Source organism: Vulpes lagopus, chromosome 17, assembly GCF_018345385.1.
Source record: "Vulpes lagopus strain Blue_001 chromosome 17, ASM1834538v1, whole genome shotgun sequence".
NCBI classification, from domain to species: domain Eukaryota; kingdom Metazoa; phylum Chordata; class Mammalia; order Carnivora; family Canidae; genus Vulpes; species Vulpes lagopus.
In genome coordinates, this window is record NC_054840.1 from 28,888,748 (window position 1) to 28,908,051 (window position 19,304).

Here is a 19,304-nt window from a genome sequence, read left to right on the forward strand (position 1 = left end):
CCAAATGGCATTCAGGTGATAGGGTTTTGTCCTCTACTGACCTTAAAAGAACATACCAATCCCCTGCCTCATAGAAGTTCTAAATTATAATCTTTTTTCTTAAGTACTTATTATCTTTTTTATTTTCTACTTGTTTCTACTTTAGGATTAACTTTTTGTCATCCAATAGTGACAATATCAAGCTGATCAAATATGGATGTTTTTAGTTTCTTTGCCATTGACACCTTAATTATTTTTTAATTTATCTGCAATCTAGATGATAGCTAATTGCTTGGCCCTCTCAAACTGTATCCCTAGATGGTAAGTAGGCTAAGATCATTGCTAATATCCTTGATTTTAAAATGGCAAATAAATATATATTATCACAGGTGCCTGTATCAAACGCTTGGAATGTAACTAGACAATGGATGTTTTAAGATCATGATTACATTATAGGACAACTGAAATTTCCAATAATAACTTCTTAGTCTATAATCTCCCCCAAAAAATCTAACATATGTCAAAGTACAATAAAGATTCTTTCCTAAAGACCAAGAAAAAAAAAAAGAAAAACAGGAGGTCTTTGGTTTGCCTTGATAAATCTGCATTATCTAAAAGAATTTTATCCCTCAACTGAGCCATTAGGTGGAGAGTTATTATAGAAGAAACATTTTTCATGGTTTAAAAATTTTTTTTTCACTCCTTAATATAGGACCTTTATACCTCTATAAGAGACCCATATATGGAAGGGAAAAGCTACCCTTAACAAAGTTCACACTCCTGTCACAGCCACTAATTAAGTATTTTAATTGCAAAATCAGTGTAATATTTGCAAAATATGTCTTTTTGAAGCCCAAGTAGCAATGAACCCAATGTCCTGCATCTTGAGAAAACTTGGAAATTTGGGAAGTAGCTTTAATTACATATTCCAATAAAATAATAAAAAATTCATTGAATTATGTAAATCCAATGTATCTATCTGGCATCACTGACAAAATCCTTCCTAAGGGACTTTGATTTGTAGCCTTTATTATATTAAAGAATACCATGGTTCTAGTATGCCAGGGTAGCTTATGAAACAGAACAGAGATCCTATCAGCTCCTTGTGGCACATTCTGTGACTGCACCAGTCAGGACTGTCCCCTGATCTGCCTCTCTGACCACATCATGTAGATGTATTCCTTAAAAAAAATTCACTAAAAATCTGAGGTTCATTATACTGTGATGGTGTAAATAGCATTGTGCTTACCATCAAAGCATCAAATCAGAGCTTCATGATAGGTGCAATTTTTTTCTGTTTTAAGCAGCCTCACCTCCCACAGCCCAAGTAATCTAGCATTCATAAACATCTTCAGCGCCCCATAGGAGCTTTCTAGTTCAATAGGTTATGATCCTCAATCAGGTGTCCTCGAGATAAATGGAAACAAATACTTAAAAGCATCTTACAGCCTCCATTTCAGGAAATTCTACCCAATGAACTTAGGTGATCAAAAAAAAAAAAATTCTGAGATTATCAGTTAATTTAAATTATGCCTTGGACTGCCAGATAACTGGGAGCTAAGCAAAAACTAACCAAACCCATATCAATGAAGTCAGCACATTGCCTCCAGGTTCAGATAAAGTCTGAGGAGGAGTGGTGACAAACACATGCTTAGGAGTGACAGAGCCTGTATTTGCATCCTCACATGACACTGACCTATGAACTGTGTTAGTTTCCTATTGCTGCTGTAAGAAATTACCACAAGTTAAGTAGCTTAAAACAACACAAATTTATTATCCTACAATTCTGGAAGTCAACAGTCATAAAAATCAAGGTGTCAGCAAAGCCAATTCCTTCTGGAGGCTCTAAAGGAGAATTTGTCTCCCTGCCTTGTCCAACTTCTGGAAGCACCTAGAATTCCTTGGCTTGTGGCCCCTTCCTCCATTTCCAAAGCCAGCAACATATTATCTTCAAGTCTGTCACTCTGTCTCTCTCTATCTTTCTCTGTCTCTCACAAACACACACACACATACACACACATTTCACATCCATTGTAAGAGGTGACTATCTTGATTTAAATACACAGATTCTGGAACCCAAGCTTTCATGTGTCTAAGAGAATCTTTAAAATTGGGTTAAGAAAATCAGCAGAGCAAATATCCCCTTCCATGCCAAGATATGCTCTCCTTGAAGTCCATATGGAACACTGAGGCCCTTTATTTCCAAGTCTTAACTGAAGTGCATATGTGTGCAACACACGTGTGCGTGTGCACGTGCATGCACATGCGCGCGCACACACACACACACACACACACACACACTTGCTAAAATGCAATTTGTCTTCCTCCAGAAAGTAAAAGGCTGCACCCATCCCTCTATGCTTTTGAAATTGTAATCCCCAGGGACTCTCTCAGCTTCAAAGCTTACCATTCACCCCCAAGCCACCCTCTTCATCAACTGGGTAACAAATAGGGCTTTTTGTGTGTGCCAAGCATTTATTTCACAATTGCTGGGCAAAGAACAAAGGAACAGAGAGCTCAGAACCAACACAGGAAGTGCCCAGGCTAGTTTGGAGAGGGAAAGACTTGCAGAGCCAAGTTGGATATTGCAATTCACTCTTTTAGTAATTCATTTGTTCTGAATGGTGAGAAGCAGATATAGAATTAAATTAATACTCACCAGTTATTTTTCCATAACAAACGTACTTCGTATATATGAATAGACAAGTCCTGTATAATTTGCTTCTAAAAGAAGTATAGGAACAAGTAACTAATTCCTAATTGTTTGTACAATTAGTAAAAAGACATATATGGTGTTCCAGAGACTTACCATTTCCTTCCTTCTCTTACAAGGGAATTTTGGTGGGCCTAGAATCCTGCCAACTTAACAGTGGCCTGGAAATTTCTGCTTAAACATTCAAAGAATATGAAATGTGTTGTTACATCCTAGCCTATTTTGGCTGCTTGCCATGCTTAAATGCAAGCCAGGCAGCTCAGCTCTCAAAGCCACTTCTTTCCCTCCCATTTGAGGTGCTTGCTGGCCTATCTCAGAGCATCTTAGCATAGGGAATTGGCTCCCATCTCCTCAGGAAGGCTCAGATGAGATAAGCTGATGCTTGCAGGCCATTTTCTGATAAATGTACCTCATAGCATCCTCTGTAGACCGATATCTTTGTCTCGGTCTATTTTATTCCCAGCAGTGTTTCTCCTTTCTGTCAATGTACGGATGTGCTTCCTGCCCAAAATAGAAAAAAAGCAGGGAGACTAGGAGGAGATCAACAAAAAAGAAAGAAAAGCATCACAAAGTGGCCACCAGAGAAGGGAAATCACATTTACTGAATACCTATTGTATGCCTGGCACTTTACACATTCAATATACAAATTAGATAAATTCATCTTGAGGCTTAATCTGCATTTTTCAGAGGACGAAACAAACTCAGCAAAGTCAAGAAACTTACTCGGAGCCACACAGCTAAGCAGCTAGAGCCTGGTCTTTCCACCTCACCATTAACATCCACCCCTGTGATTGAAATCAGGCAAAGGAGACTATTTAGAATACAGCTTGATACATAATCTTAAAGATCCCATAGGGGTGGTTAGCTCATGAGGACAATATGGTACTAGAGAAATCCAGGATGTGAAGTCCACTGAGCCGTGACTGTGCCTTGAGTGCAAGGGGGAAGCAAGTCGAAGAGTGTTAAGATACCAGCAAAAATCCATTCCTTACCAAGAGGGTGATCCGAGAGGCCAAAGAGGAGAAGTGGCACATGCAGCCTCTGTTGTAGACCGTGCAAGAGAGGATTAACACCAGGATTTCTCTGTCACTTTGTTGGCTTTCCTACACTATCTGGGTGAAGAGATCGCAGGCCAGGAAGCCACCAGGCCAGTCCAGAAGCCTGCATTTCAGGTGTGTGAACCAGGGGAGTGGCAGGGCTGGAGGGGACCTCCCTTAACTGGAACTTTCCATTTCTCAAGATGAACTAGTCAAACCCTGGTGACTTGCATGGTAAGAGAAAGAAGGAGGAAGAATTACAAAACTTGCCTTTTTCGCTCTTATTTGCCTACTTTGCATCTGAACAAATTATTATTTCTGCCTTCATTAGTGTATTAAATGCAATGTAATCAACCTGCTAGGAAGTAAAAGTGTAACCATTTTATGGTTCATTACATGGAAATTTAAATTTGCATATTAAGCAGCAAAGGCATTAACATGTGTATCTACTCATCAGCTATGGATTGTGAGATACTTCTCTAGTGTGAGCCCAAACAGCAAGCTGTTTTCTGATTGAACTGCTTAATTAAATAAGCAATGATTAACAACATTCCTTTATATACTGTATACTTTAGTATACACAAAGTTTGAAATTTAAAATACAAAGGCATTAGAAACTTTTCCAGATCTTCCTCATAACTGTTTTGCAAACATGTCTCTGAATATGATACACTCTTCTCTGGGAAAACTGCACTGTAAAATACACCTCTCTATAAATAAGGCAAAGCAATAAAGTAAGTGCTACCTGAATTTAGATTCAATTTTATTATTATTTTAATTTTATTTAAACTTTCATTACTGGTGAGGCTGCTCTAAGTCCCATTTGCGGGTTTGTACTGTGTCAAATAAAGGAGAACATGTAGCAAACTTCTCAGTCTAAATACAGGCCATCTTTATAAATCAATAGGGAGCTAGCTTGATTCGATACTTCTAACCTACACTACAACCACAAAATCCTTCTGCAACCAACTAAAACCTATTTTTAAAAAATAATTTCAGAGCAGTGAGTGAGCTTATCTTAACCTTTTCTGTCTCTGATAGTACTGACCACAGGTTTGGATCTCCTTGACCTGAGTGAACCTGTCTCTCAAACCCAAACCAAAGCCAAGAAGTTGGAGGCCTCATCGAAAACTTCGTCCCTCAAGAAAAAGGCTGATGGATCTGATCTCATCAGTGCAGATGCTGAACAGAGAGGCCAGTCTGTCCGAGGCCCAGAGACATCATCCTTAGATTTAGGTAAGGTAATAGCATGTGTCTGCTGCTGCTGGCCCTTGCCTTAACACAAGGAAGTTCCACAAATGATATTAAGACCATGTGGCAAAGGAGTAGAAAAGATTAATTCCATGAAGGAATATGGGCAGCACACACTTCTTTTGTGCTTGAATTAAACAGTATTGGGGGGGAGGGGGTCCCTGGATGGCTCAGCAGTTTAGCACCTGCTTTCGGCCCAGAGTGTGATCCTGGAGTCCCGGGATGGAGTCCCACATCAGGCTCCCCACATGGGGCCTGCTTCTCCCTCTGCCTGTGTCTCTGCCTCTCTCTCTCTTTGTGTCTCTCATGAATGAATAAATAAAATCTAAAAAAAAAAAAGTATTTGGGGAGTTCAATTTTGCATAACTGATGTGGATTCATTCATTTATTTATTCAACCTGCATGTATTGAGTTCTTGATAGATGGCAGGTACCATATGAGACATTGGAATTACAAGTAAGAATGAGACATGAATCTTGCACTCTAGGAGCATTTAGTCTAGAGTGAGAGATAGCCAGTAGAGTGAGAGGGAGAGAACAGCTTTAACACAAGGTCTATGAATAGCCAGCCAGAACATGTAACATGCATGGGGATGTATCTGATATAATAACAACAGCTACCAATTATTGATGGCTTATCATGTCCAGGACTACGCTATGATTTACATGCATTAGCCCATTAATTCACTGTAACTCAGAAAAAAGAGAGGACCCAGGTTTTCAAATTTAAATAACTTAAATCTTAAGTAACTAACATCTCAGTTAGTATGAGAAAGACCTGGAATTTGAACCTAGTTCTGATTAACTTCAAAACCCATACTTTTATCTACTATATATCTTCCTGAGAAAGGAGAGCTTAACTCTATCTCATGGAACTAGTCAAATTATAGTCTCCTTTCTCAGGAGAAAGAAAGTGACAGTTACTTCAGAAAGCCAGAAATAACCTGTCCCCTTTCCCCTGCCATGTCCCTCTCTGAGGCCTGCCTGTCTCTCTGGAGGAAAGCTTTAGGATTTTTCAGTTGTACTGATGGATAATGAAATTTACACACTTATGTAAGGATATATTATTCAATGTACTACAACGTAACACAATAAACTATAAAATGAAGCTTTCATTTCTCTGCTTTTGAGAAAATGTCATATGAAGAAGTCATAAAAATAGTTTAAAAATTTTGGAGGACACTGACTGCAAACTTATCTTTTTATAAATTAAAAACCTGGAGCTCAGAGCTGTTTAAGTGATTTATTTACCGTCACACACCTGTTAATGAGAACAAACCTAGCCAAGTTCTTAAGAATTAAAACACAGGGAGAAAATGGTTCTAGCACTCTCTTGACTTTCTCCATTGCTTCCCTTCTTTCTATTCCCATTATTCATTCCCTCAATTGATGAAAAATTAAGCAGTTTTACAAAAGCTGTGAAAAGTGTTCCAGTTCCTTCCTATCTTCTTTTAACAGTGAGGTTCATCTCTTTTAATAGAATTTCTTTCTAGAAACATGCCACACTGCCTCAAAGCCACCTCTTCAGCTGGAGGCAGACGGGATAGTACTCTATACATTCATTCTCATGGGATTCCATGGATTTATACACAGAACTCAGAATGCACATAGCCCTTGAAGTAAATTCAGATAAAACAACTCGATTGTTTAACTAAAAGCAAATCAATTTATCTTAATAGGTCTCATTTTTATTTAGCTGAACATGTTTTAATTAATTTTCATGCAATCTTAAAAAGTTGGTCTTGGGCTTAGGAGCATCAGTTGAGTGAAGTTCACTTGTATAAGACTTCTTAATCTTAAATTCTCTACTTTTCTCTGTACTTCGTGAAATCCATTGTCCCTCTTACCCCATTCCTATCTCCTTCATAGACATTCAAACACAACTGGAAAAATGGGATGATGTTAAGTTTCATGGAGATCGAAATAGCAAGGGGCATCCAATGGCAGAGAGAAAATCATGCTCATCTAGAACTGGATCAAAAGAACTCTTATGGTAAGATATTTTAACATCACAAAATAGGTAATGGTGTATCAGCTGTATGGGTATTTCTCCTGTGTACTGAAATAGCTAATGAGTTCAGTCAATCCAAATATCTGGTGCCATGTTTAACCCTCGGTATCAGTGTTAATTGTTGTGGCTTCTAAAACTAAGTATCTCACCTAAATTATCAAAAATTCAGCCAAAAATAATTTTGGTAGGTTCATAATTCAGGATCCAATATTTGTTGATAATTTTTTTATTGTATAATTGAGTTGATCCATAAAAATAGGTTTATACATATATGTACATATGTGTGCATATTCAATATGTTACATAAAAAGTAGTTAAAATAAATGTTTTTCAAACTGAGTGTTGTTGGAAGGGAAGATGGTAGAGGGATGGGGTAACTGGGTGATGGACATTAAGGAGGGCACGTGATATAATGAACACTGGGGGTTATAGAAGACTGATGAATCACTGACCTCTACCACTGAAACCAATAATATATATTAAGTAATTGAATTTAAATAAAATTAAATATATATATGAACAATAAAAAAAGAAAAAAGTACCTGGTAACAGGTACATGTAACCTTTCCTGACTATCTTAATCATCACTGTCAGATAATGTACTAATTAACAATAATCTGTGGGTGCCCATGAGAAAAATTGGCTACCTGAATTTTACCATGCTTTTAAAGCTTCCTAAAGGGCAGCATGCCTCAGTGTCCTGTTGCCCCTATTTATTATGACATTTCAAGTTCTATATAAATTTCAAATCACACTTGGGACACTGAGGTACTCCCCTCCCCAAAACACAATACTTTTAATAAAGCAAATCTGTTTGTAACAAAACTAGATGCATTTATTTACTGTTTGTACATAATTGAACAGAATTCTAAATCGATCGGAGACAATTACACCTAGCACACTGCAGCCACTTAAATTTCGAAAGTGGTCGTTATAATAAAATTATATAGAAAATATCTTTTTCATCGAAATTCTGATGAGAGCTTTGTTATCATGGCTCTCAGTGATCCAGATTAACTAGGTTTCTTGACTGGTTTTCTAGCTGAATTTGTTTCTTGATGTACATTGATCTCCTTTATTCAACCCCTATAGGTCCTCAGAGCACAGATCTCAACCAGAACTAAGTGGTGGGAAAAGCGCCCTGAACTCTGAGTCAGCTTCCGAGTTGGAATTAGTGCCTCCAGCACAGGTAACAACAACAACAACAACAACAACAACAACAACAACAACAAAAACAACAACAAAAACGATTCTTTTATACACCCACCTCTTTTTTTCTTTTTTTCTTTTTCTTTTTAACTTAGAGAGAGAGAAAGATTGAGAGAAAGTGTGTGGGATGGGGGAGGTGCAGAGGGAGAGAGAGAATCCCACGCAGGCTCCACACCCAATGTGGAGCCTAAATGGGGGCTCAGCCTCACAACCTCAAGATCATGACCTGAGCCAAAATTGAGTTGGATGCCCAACCAACTGAGCCACACAGGTTCCCCAAACCCACCTTTTTTTTTAAGATTTTATTTTTTTATTTATTCATGAGAGACAGAGAGAGAGACAGAGAGATAGAGAAAGGCAGAGACACAGGCAGAGGGAGAAGCAGGCTCCATGCAGGGAGCCCGATGTGGGACTCAATCCCGGGTCTCCAGGATCAGGCCCTAGGCTGAAGGCGGCGCTAAACCACTGAGCCACCCAGGCTGCCCCAAACCCACTTTTTCTACTAGATAATTTATATCATAAATATTTTATTTAAATTTTCACAAAAAGTTCAAGGTATTTTTTCTATATTCTGTATTTCATATGTTTTCTCATTCAGTAATCTATCTCAATGCTTGAGATAACTGATGATAATATACATATATCATATGTATATATTGAATTATATGTATATTTGGCTGAACATGTCTTAATGAATTCACTATATATTTAGCACTTTTTCTTTTTTCTACCATTTACTTTTCCATCATTTTGTTTGTTGTTTTTTTTTTTAATTTTATTTATTTATTCATGAAAAACACACAGAGAGAGAGAGAGAGAGAGAGAGAGAGAGAGGCAGAGACACAGGCAGAGGGAGAAGCAGGCTCTGTGCAGGGAACCTGATGTGGGAATCGATCCCGGGACTCCAGGATCACGCCCTGGGCAGAAGGCAGGCACTAAACCACTGAGCCACCCAGGGATCCCTCCATCATTCTGCAATACAAAATCTCTTCTACTCCAGTATTAACAATATTTCTACAATAGAACACCAAGAAGAGGAACTTACATATTGAGCATTCATTCACATGTATGCCCCATGGACCCAGGTACTTACATATCAGGATCCTGACTGTCACATTAAAATAAATTTTATGTTAAGGAATAAATAATTATAGTATTAGAGTAATGATAATACTAAGAGCTACCATTTGTGAGAATTAGAGACTTTGTACTTTTCATATATGACGTCTAATACTCAAATAATCCTGTGAATTACTATTAGCCTCGTTTTTAAAAAAGATTTTATTTATTTGAGAGGAAGAGAGAGAGCACAAGCAGGGAAAAGGGCAGAGGTAAAGCAGACTCCCGGCTGAGCAAGGAGCCTGATGCCAGGCTGGATCCCAGGATCCTGGGATCATGACCTAAGCCAAATGCAGATGCTTAATCGACTGAGCCATCCAGGTGCCCCTTATAGCCTCATTTTAAGAATCCTTTAAAGAGTCTCAGTATAGTCAATTTTTTCTTCTGGGGCACCCAGCTAATCACTGGTGGAACTATGGTATGAACCAGACCTGTCCATCCCATGATCCTTAACTCCAGTGTAATTTGTTTGTCTATAACTAATTATCTCCTTTGGGTAAGACTGCCAAGAAGGCCAAAGTCAGTCTCAATCTTTTTATTTGCTCAAACACTTTATAAGGGTATAGCCTTGATCTAAAACGACAAAGATCTCTTAAGAAATGTGTCCACATTTATGCAGTCTACAATCAAGTTGAAAATAAGTGAGATGAAGTGAGCAAGAGAAATTTTCTTGAGTATACCAGATCAGAAATTAAAACTAAGGAAATATTTTATCTGAGGTGAAGGGACAATTATGATAATAGCAAATATCACTGAATGCTATGATAGCCTTCTAATACATGTAAGCTCGTTTGATCCTGACAAATGGCTATGTGAGATAAGTTTATTTATTACCCTTATTTTATAGACAGGAAAGTAAGGCACAGTGAGATTAAGAAAATGGTCTATGCACCCAGAGCTAGTAAGTGGCATAAAGAAAGAGGACACAGCCAGATCGGAAATGCTGAGGAAACGGAAGACCTCTGGAAACCTTTCCAGGCCACTAAAAGAACTGCCCCCTCTCCCCATTTCTGACATTCGTTGGAGAGGGGTGGACCTTACTGCTCCCAAGAATCTGCTGGAAAACAAGTCAGCTCACTTGCAGAACAAATAACCCTGGGAGGCTTAATGAATTGTAAATGTAGCATGAAAATGTATTTCCATCCTCTGTGTTCATTCTAAATGTATCTTTTTTAAAATTGATAATATTTATTAGAGAAACATTTCTTGTTAAGTGCATTAGAGATTTAGATTCAGCTAAAGTAATTGGTACTGTTTCATAACCTGGATCTTTGGAACAATTTAATATAGCAATAGAACATTTGTTTCTGCAGCAAGGGGAGATTTGGCGCAGGTGGGCTGTTCTACACAACGCTGGAGGGGCAGAGGATCAGCTGGGGTCCCTGGTTGCCATGGAGACCCACAATGCATTTATCTTATTATTCCAATGACTGCTACTCTCCTGCTGGTTGTCTGATTTCATCCCACCACATTGTCCTTCCACTTGCCCACTGGTGTGCCTTTAAGCAAGCACAATGTGCTTTGGAAAATTTGTGTGAGCTTCCCAATGTTGTCCTCCAAAACATAGTTTGAAATGCACTGTGACAGTTCTCTGTCTAGATAAAATGTGAATCCCTTAGAAAGTTACCAATTATTTGTAAAGAATTTATCTCTGAATTCGCTTTTTTAAAAATACTACATGTTGGGGCCCCTGGGTGCTTGGTTGGTTAAGCCTCTGACTCTTGGTTTTGGCTCAGGTTGTTATCTCAGGGTCATGGGATTGAGCCCCCTGTCCCACTCCACACTCAATGCAGAGTCTGCTTGAGATTCTTTAACCACCCCCCTCTGCTCCTCCCCCTGCTCACACACTCTCTCTCTAAAATAAATAAATAAATATTTTTTAAATGCATGTTTATCAATATTTGTCTAAACTAAGAAAATTCATAATCTCCTAATTGTAAATCCAGTTTACAGTTAAATTAGGACAATCTAATGAATTGGGGATTTAATCATCTAAAATACTAAATCATTCAAATGAAACAGAAAGAGAATAGACTGATTAATTGTAATAAAAGAAAGGTTCTTACTGCTAGAAACATACTACCTTTAAATGTATGATTTCTCTAGGTGGATAAGATGATGAAGGTGGTTAAAAAATTTAACTTAAAACTGGCTTGCAAACTATTCAAGTAAACAATTTCAGCTTACCAAAACTTGTTACTGCTCCACTGTCACACAGATGGCTCATGGAAAAATCAAGGAAATGTCTTCTCTCTCTCAAGCCAACATAAACCATCTTAGGTTCAACAGGCAAGGAGCTATATGCAAGCCTTTTTCAAAATCACATTTTTAAAAAAATTATATTTCAGGATCACAAAGAAAATGGAGAATTCCTATGTTAGCTTATATTCTTTTCAAGATGGAGAAAAGGAAAAATGTAGTCTAGTCCCTTTCAAATAGTGTTTTGAATACACTAATCAGACTGGCAAGAGATTATAATAAATTATATAATCTCTCTGTATTTAAGAATAAAGTTTCTTGACACGTACAAAACTGAGTAATTAGTATTTCCTGGAGTTAATTGTTTAAAGGATTCATACAAAAGTTAGAAAACATTTGAAGAGTTGAAGAACAACACAAGTGATGACGTAAAATTAGCGTTTTCTAATAAATGGGTTGAGACAGTGGCTAGGCAAAAGAAAATGAATCCGACTTTTGCTAGAAAGTGATGGTTAAGTAGTTCTTTGCCAACTCTGGACACTGGAAGGATAGCTCCAAGACAGGTTCTTGCCAACCTAAGATGGACCTAATAAGAAGGTGCAAGAACCAGGCTCTCCAGTACTTAGTCATAATCATGCTACTCTTTGATTTTGCTGACTTTGGCAAAGCAAGTGCTTAGTTCCATATTGTCATAATTCCATCAAGTTGGCAGTATCCCAAATCAGAACAATTGAAACTTTAAGATATAAGTGCAGATATGTATATTCAAATAATTCATATATTAGAAATTCTTACAATAATCTTGGGAATTAATATCCCCATCTTACATGAGAAATTCATCTTAGAGAGAAGTAGCAAAGGGGCAGAATAGCCATTACTCAATCACACGCATCAGCTTCTAAAGCCTTTGTTCTAACCACATACCACTTCATATCAGTTTCATCAAGCTTATTCACCTGAGAGAACTCACAAACCATCTATTTCCCTTCTCATTGGAAGCCCTGATTATTACTTACATTTCTAGGATTAATATGAGCTAAGTGATTTTAAAGAATATTCATCACTTTCTTCCAGAAACTTTGTAATATAAATTAGGATTGTCGTCAGATCTGAGACCATACACAATTTTGTGCCTCCCCTCCCCAATGCCTTCTGAACCTTCTTACTGTTCAAAATACTGACAGTTTGCATTCCATTCCATTTCAGTTCTGCAAATGTGATTGAGTGTCTACAATCCACAAGCCGTAAGTGAGGCTCGGGAAAGGTTAGAAAGAACAATTCAATTATAAGGAGTATCAAGACCTTTATGTCTATTAGAAACAATTAGACAGTACACTTTATAAACACAGTTTTGCTTGTTGGAAGACGGTACAGGAGCCACATCAACATCCCTTATCCCCTCCTGACCTTACACAGTGAGCTACCAATGAGGAAAGAAGCAAGCAAAGATGGAAGGAAGGAGCAAAGAAAAGGCAGAAGGGCAAGAACAGTAGGAAGGCAAGAAGGAAAGAAATCTGAACGATCACTTTCAGCATAGCAGGAAATCTGCACATTGTAGGTACTCAACAAACACTTGCTGAAGTGGAAAAATAAGAGAATACTAATAAAAAGGAGAAAAAACAACACTTGTGAAATTTAACAATTTGAAAGTAGTGGCTATTTAATGGATAACTGAAAGGCAGATAAAAATAAAAAATATAAAAATATGAAAATGACAAAATTTTATTCTTTTATCATTTTTAAAGGCAATTTCAAAAATAATTTTTGGTTATACATGATAATAGACTGTCCATCTCTTATCAAAATAAGCACTGATTTGCTTTGACATTCTACAACATAGAATTTCATAATAGGATGGAGATGGGAACCATATGCTGCCCACCTTGCACAAAGCTCTAGGAGTTTGCTCTTTGACACATATGGTACAACTTTTTTTGTGTACCTTCAACAATAAGAAAAAAAAATCATGGCCATTCAATGAGGAATGAATTTATCTGTTCTATGTAAGAATCCAATCAATCTTCATTAACCACTAACCAAAAGTGCTCTAAATTATCTAAAGATAATTTTTAAATGAATTTCTAAAGTCACACCTGATAAGCACTAACTGGAAAGATGGTGACAAAGGTCGGCTTTTCTAGCACTTGCTGTGTACTGAGCATTTTGTGTGTATGTTTACATGAGTTATTGTAGCCGATTCTTATACAGTCTCTGTAAGTTAATAGACACTTTGCAGATAAGAATACTGGGGATTAAAGAGATTAAGCAATTTGTCCAAGGTCACCAGTTACTATGAAATCCAAACAGGATTTGGCCCCAGGCAGTCTGACTCCAAAGATTATGCTTTTAATTATTATGTTACACTGTTACCCAAGGTCTGCTAGTTGTTATATTTTTCATTTCTACTGCTAAGCAGCTCCCTTTTCCCCATCAATCTCTTTTGAAAATATACTGAGCTTTTTAAACAGGTGTTTGGGTGGGAAATCTCTAGCAGTAACATAAAGGCAGTTGTATAGGGGTTATGAATGGCTGACATAGAGGTTAGCCAACAGGTTTATTGTGCTAGGACAACCACAGCCACAAACACAGTAATTTTCAAATCATAACTTGGATCACAATCATAATTTTGAACAAAGAGAATAAAACAATATTCTTAAAGAGTTATTTAATTCTTATCTTTTGCCTGGTGCTTATCATTCAGAACAATCAACAGCTGAGGGAACAAAATGCTTTCTTCTTTAGAGAATGTTAATACCTGAAAATCCAATTAGCTTAAACCAATTAAAATGGCTGTTTTTAAAGCCCAGGCACTTCCAGGAGGTGGCTGTAACGGTGGAGCATTTTTCAAAATCATGTGATGTAACAAAGAGACGCCTACATCAGGGACATTTGTGAACTCCAGAGTTCCACTTGCATACACATAATGTCAGCATATGAAGTTCTGATAGTGAGGTCCCTCCGTCAGCAGTATCAGCATCACCTGGGAGCTTGTTAGAAATGCAGATTCTGGGCCCCCCACTCCCACACTTACAGCTGCTAAAGCAGAAACCCCGGTGGTAGTGGGGCCCAACAATCTGTTTGGATAAGACTTCCAAATGATTCTGATGCCTGCTCAAGCCCGAGAACTACTAATACAGCCATGGTGATAGCAAAACAGCCTCAACTCAAATTTATGGCTGTAATTGTCTTGTTTACCATTCCTCTAGTTACATATTAAGCAGTATTTGCAGTTTGCCAGTATTGCGTATAGATGTTCTCCTTTATTCCAGTCTTTGCTTATAATGAAATCAGATGCTGGAAAAATAAATAAATAAACAAGTCATGGTTGAAAGGAAGGCTGCTCTTCACTATGTGTTACAGTCTGTACTTCATCCTCAATCCTAAACCAGCACATCTGATGCGCTACTAAATTGCTGAAAAGTTTCCAAGTCTTTTCAGTTGCATAATACTCTGGCCTTGGAAACTGCCTTTGTTTACATTCAGCGTTTTCCTATATTTTATAACATTTCTCTTAGTTTCCTTGGACAAAATAAATGGCTGTAAAGTGTGAGGTAGGCAACACTTGTCTTAGTAATAACTTCAGGCCTTTCTAGCAACGTGGGAAATAGCACTTACCTAAATAGTAATTTTACTACCAAAGTAAAAGTTCATTTGCATAGTAAGATTCTATTTGCACTTGCTATTTTAAGTGACAGTGAGAGCATGAACTGTAAGTCTAGAATCCTGAGAGTGATTTTGCCTCTTTTTCCTGATATATGATGCCCTTTGCATCCTGTGATTCATAATCCATTTGGGTCATGAAACATTGATGAAGGGAAGCCAGTGACAGTAATGGAGTTCTGTTAGGTCAGGCTTCACAGGAGAGACAGATCATATTTCACTGGTGAAAAGTGCCTCTAATAAAAGGAGGTGCCTTGGGACAAAAATATTAGTGATTTCTCTCTCTTCTCATGCCATTCATGGGTCATTTATGACATTATTATACAAAAGCTCAGTTTATTTCTTACCATGTGTCCACATTTTAAAAATTTGTTTATTTTATTAATGAAGGAACCAGCAGGAAGACAAAAGAGCGAGTTCCAAAGTAAAGGAACAGAGGGCGCCTGCGTGGCTCAGTTGGTTAAATGTCTGCCTTTGGCTCAAGTCATGATCCCAGGGTCCTCAGATAGAGCCCACATCCAGCTTCCTGCTCGTCGGGGGGCCTGCTTCTCCCTTTCCCTCTGCCTGCCACTCCCCATGCTTGTGTTCTCTTTCCCAATCTGTGTCAAAAAAATAATTAAAATCTTTAAAAATAAAAAAATAAAGGAACAGATTTATGGACCTGGTTGGGGAAAAAATGCCAAAATAAGTTTGCCAAATTTGATACAAGGTTGGTTAATTTCCACAAGACAATAAGATCATAACCCCTTTGGGGTTAACCTCTCCACGAGGCTATAACATCCTAAAACATCAGTTTTGTGAAAGGTTATAAACTATCTGCACCTTTTCTTTTTTAAAGATTATTTATTTATTTATTTATTTATTTATTTATTTATTTATTTATGAGAGCATGAGCAGGGAGGAGGGGCACAGGGAGAAGGAGACACAGACTTTCTGGTGAGCAGGATGGATAGTGGCCCCCAAGAAAGTTATGTCCATACCCTAATATCAGGAACCTGTCATAATCAATCTCACTTATATTTTTAGAGCTCTCTTTCCCCAGCCCCATCCTATTTATCTGGGTTGAGAGAAAGTAGTAGCTTTCATGGGGCCCAGAGAATAAGGTGCTTGTTCATGGTGGCCATTGAGCCTGGCCCACCTCAGAGTGAGGCAGTGATGCCTATGCAGGCCCGGACAGGTCCTTATTACCCTCTTCCTCTTCTCCTCTTCTGACCACAGACACAACTCCAGAGGCCATACCCCTGTGCCGCTAACAAGCCTAGCTCTTTACTAGGTAGCCCACAAAGTCCCCCGGCAGCCATTCCTCATCCCCAGAACTAGGACAGTAGGGCTTTGCTAACACGGACCTCTGCTACTCCAAGCACAGGATAAAAAAACAAGTCCCATCTCAATTCCCTAGAAACTCTCCTTAGCCTCTTGGATTGACTAGGAAACCTTGACTGAGAACACAGAGCTAACTTCTGGGAGTAGGGAAGTGAAATACCTCTAATTAATCAATTCATATATTCCCCAATAGCATATTTTCAACAAGTATTTATTGACTGTTTACAGAGCAGCTACTGTTTCGAGGAGATACTGGGGATACAGCAGTGAATACATCAAGGAAGAGAAAATATAAATTAATGTTTCAATAAATTAACCTTCCTTGTTCATTAATGCAAAATATAGTCTAAGATTATTATTTATGTTCAGAAGTGTTCATAGCAACTATTTCATTATTACTTTCAGCCCACAGTATTCTTGAGGGCTTCTTAGTTGACTCCTTCAACCATGCATGAAACTCTGAAAGAGAGCTTTTCTAGATTTTGCATCTTCCCAAAATGGCCAGTGAACCACAGCCTCTGATGAGAGGCAGTATAGTGCAGTGGTTATGACCATGGCCCAGAAGCATCAGCCCTACCACTTCATAGCTGTGTGATGTTCGGCGAGTTAATTAGCTCTCTGTGCCTCAATGTCACGGACTCAATAATAATACCTACTTCACAGGTTGTTGAAAAGACAAAGTGAATTATAGTATCTAAAGGACTTGAAAGCAGCATCTGACATGTAGTGAGCCCTGGTATCACTACTGTGTAATAAGGGTGGGGGGGGGGGGGTTCCTCTTGAGGACCAGTGATGGTAGAGAAAAAATGAAAAGCAACTGTACTGTATAGATGGTAAGTGCTTAGTGAAGGCCAAAGTTTTGCTCTAGAACAGTGGTTTTCAAACATGGATGCTTTTCAAAATCACCAAAAGAACCTTTCAAACATTTAATGGCTAGGTCCTACCCCCAGATTCTTTGGTCTAGGGTGGGACCCAGGCCTGTTCACATAATTCCCATAGAAGTAGAGGTTGAGCATCCCTGGAGGAGAGGAACCAGATACATGGATAAAAGTTGATAAAAGGGAGGAGGGAGGCTTGACTCCACGAACCTCCCTCCTCCTGCTCCCCAAGCATCTAGCTGCCTTATCAGTGCAATCCCTCATTCTGCAGTCTGTAGACATTCTTAGAGCACATACCACTTCTCAGGCCCTTGGCTAAGTACAAGCAGAACAAAAGTTACAGACAAAACCCTACCTTCATGGATCACACAGTGTAGCAGAAAGATAGACAAGAAAATAAGCATTTTTCTCACATGGAGAAAAATCACAAATACCATGACTGCTCATGGAGAGAGGTCTGAACCAATTATAGTACATACTTACTGGGAAATCCCTGGGCAAGAATGAGGTGGATCCATAAATACTAAATGTGGAACTCTCCAAGATATATTGTTGAATGGAGAAAAGAAAGCTACAGAATAGCATACCATTTATGTTTCGAAAATTCTCGAAGCACGTTACTATCTCAGGTACATGAATATATATGCAACTGAAAAGGAGAAATTCTAGAGGTATACCTCTTATTTTCCATGATTACTTTTTTCAAGAAGAATGTATTTCATTTTTGTGAGCTTAAAAATGAATAACAATTTTAAAATTCCAGCAGACTCTTTGTGGGGCCAGTCTTCTGGAATATATGCATTTAGCTAAGTTAAGATGTATATCATGTTGCCTGTTAATTGTGACAAACCAGTCGGCATTATCAAACATGATTTTATCTAAGCAACTAATATTTAGCTGTGCAAGGTCCCAAGGAAACAGGACATGAGGGAAGGCAAAGGAAAGAGAACTCAAGAATGAGGATCTGCCGTGTATATAAGGAGAGGGTCTAGCAGCCACCTTCCATCTCTGCAGCTTGCAGTTTTAACTGAGGTGAACTGGAAGCTTGAATATCAGTTCCTAGGTCTAGGCTTCTAATGGAGAGTCTCCATCTTAGCTGCATATTAGAATCCCCTGGGGGGACTTACCAAAATAGCAATGCCTGGAATCATGACTAATTAAAGTAAGATCCTTGGAAGGCTGGGCCTGGGCTTTGCTTTTAACATGACCAGAGCTGAGACTCACTCTTAGAAGAATCATGCATACATGTTCACACAATTTTGGCACCATCCCAGTTTGGGCAACATCATGCTTGCGAAGTATTCCAAAAATAACATCCTTTGCAGATGCTTCTTAAACTCTAGGGAAATATGAGAAAAGGAAAAATATTTGTATTTTTTGTATTCAGTGATTCCAAAACTATAACACCATGTGTTTGGTTTATTTCAGGCTCGACTGACCAAAGAACAGCGCTGGGGAAGTGCATTACTTTCTAGAAACCATTCCTTGGAAGAAGAATTTGAAAGGGCAAAAGCAGCAGTGGAGGTAACTTTTTTTTTTTTTAATTGTTTTTCTGTTTCATGTTTCTGGAAGTGGAATTCAAAAATTGAAACTTCAGCAGGATACATATGAAATGAGTCTCACTTTATAGACATGAAATAACCATGATAATGATTGTTAGGATGAGATTTGTTACCAGAGAAATTTTGACTTGCCACCAGAGGTGATTAATAGATGTCAATTCCTAAACCAATTCTGTGATAGATTAGCAATCTGTCTGGAGCCCTGGTCAGAAAGATATGAGTCTCATCTGGGTTCTATGATGAACCCATGCTACACATTTGCTATGCCTCTGTGAGGTCAAGGTTCACATGCCTGAAACACAGAAGATCGTGCTGTTTCTGAAATACACATTTTCTTGAGTGGGATAAAAAGCATGGCTGAGA

General features: G+C 38.2%; 1 protein-coding gene across 5 annotated transcripts in view; it reads left to right on the forward strand.

Moving 5' to 3' along the window:
• Positions 1–19,304, forward strand: part of PEX5L (peroxisomal biogenesis factor 5 like) — a 228,969-nt gene that overhangs the window by 137,250 nt on the left and 72,415 nt on the right. For all 5 annotated transcript variants that reach the window (XM_041732035.1, XM_041732032.1, XM_041732033.1 and 2 more), the window contains 4 exons: positions 4,772–4,966; positions 6,850–6,973; positions 8,084–8,180; positions 18,808–18,903. In XM_041732035.1, the coding sequence (XP_041587969.1) occupies positions 4,772–4,966; positions 6,850–6,973; positions 8,084–8,180; positions 18,808–18,903 (512 nt within the window). The remainder of the gene's footprint in view (positions 1–4,771; positions 4,967–6,849; positions 6,974–8,083; positions 8,181–18,807; positions 18,904–19,304) is intronic.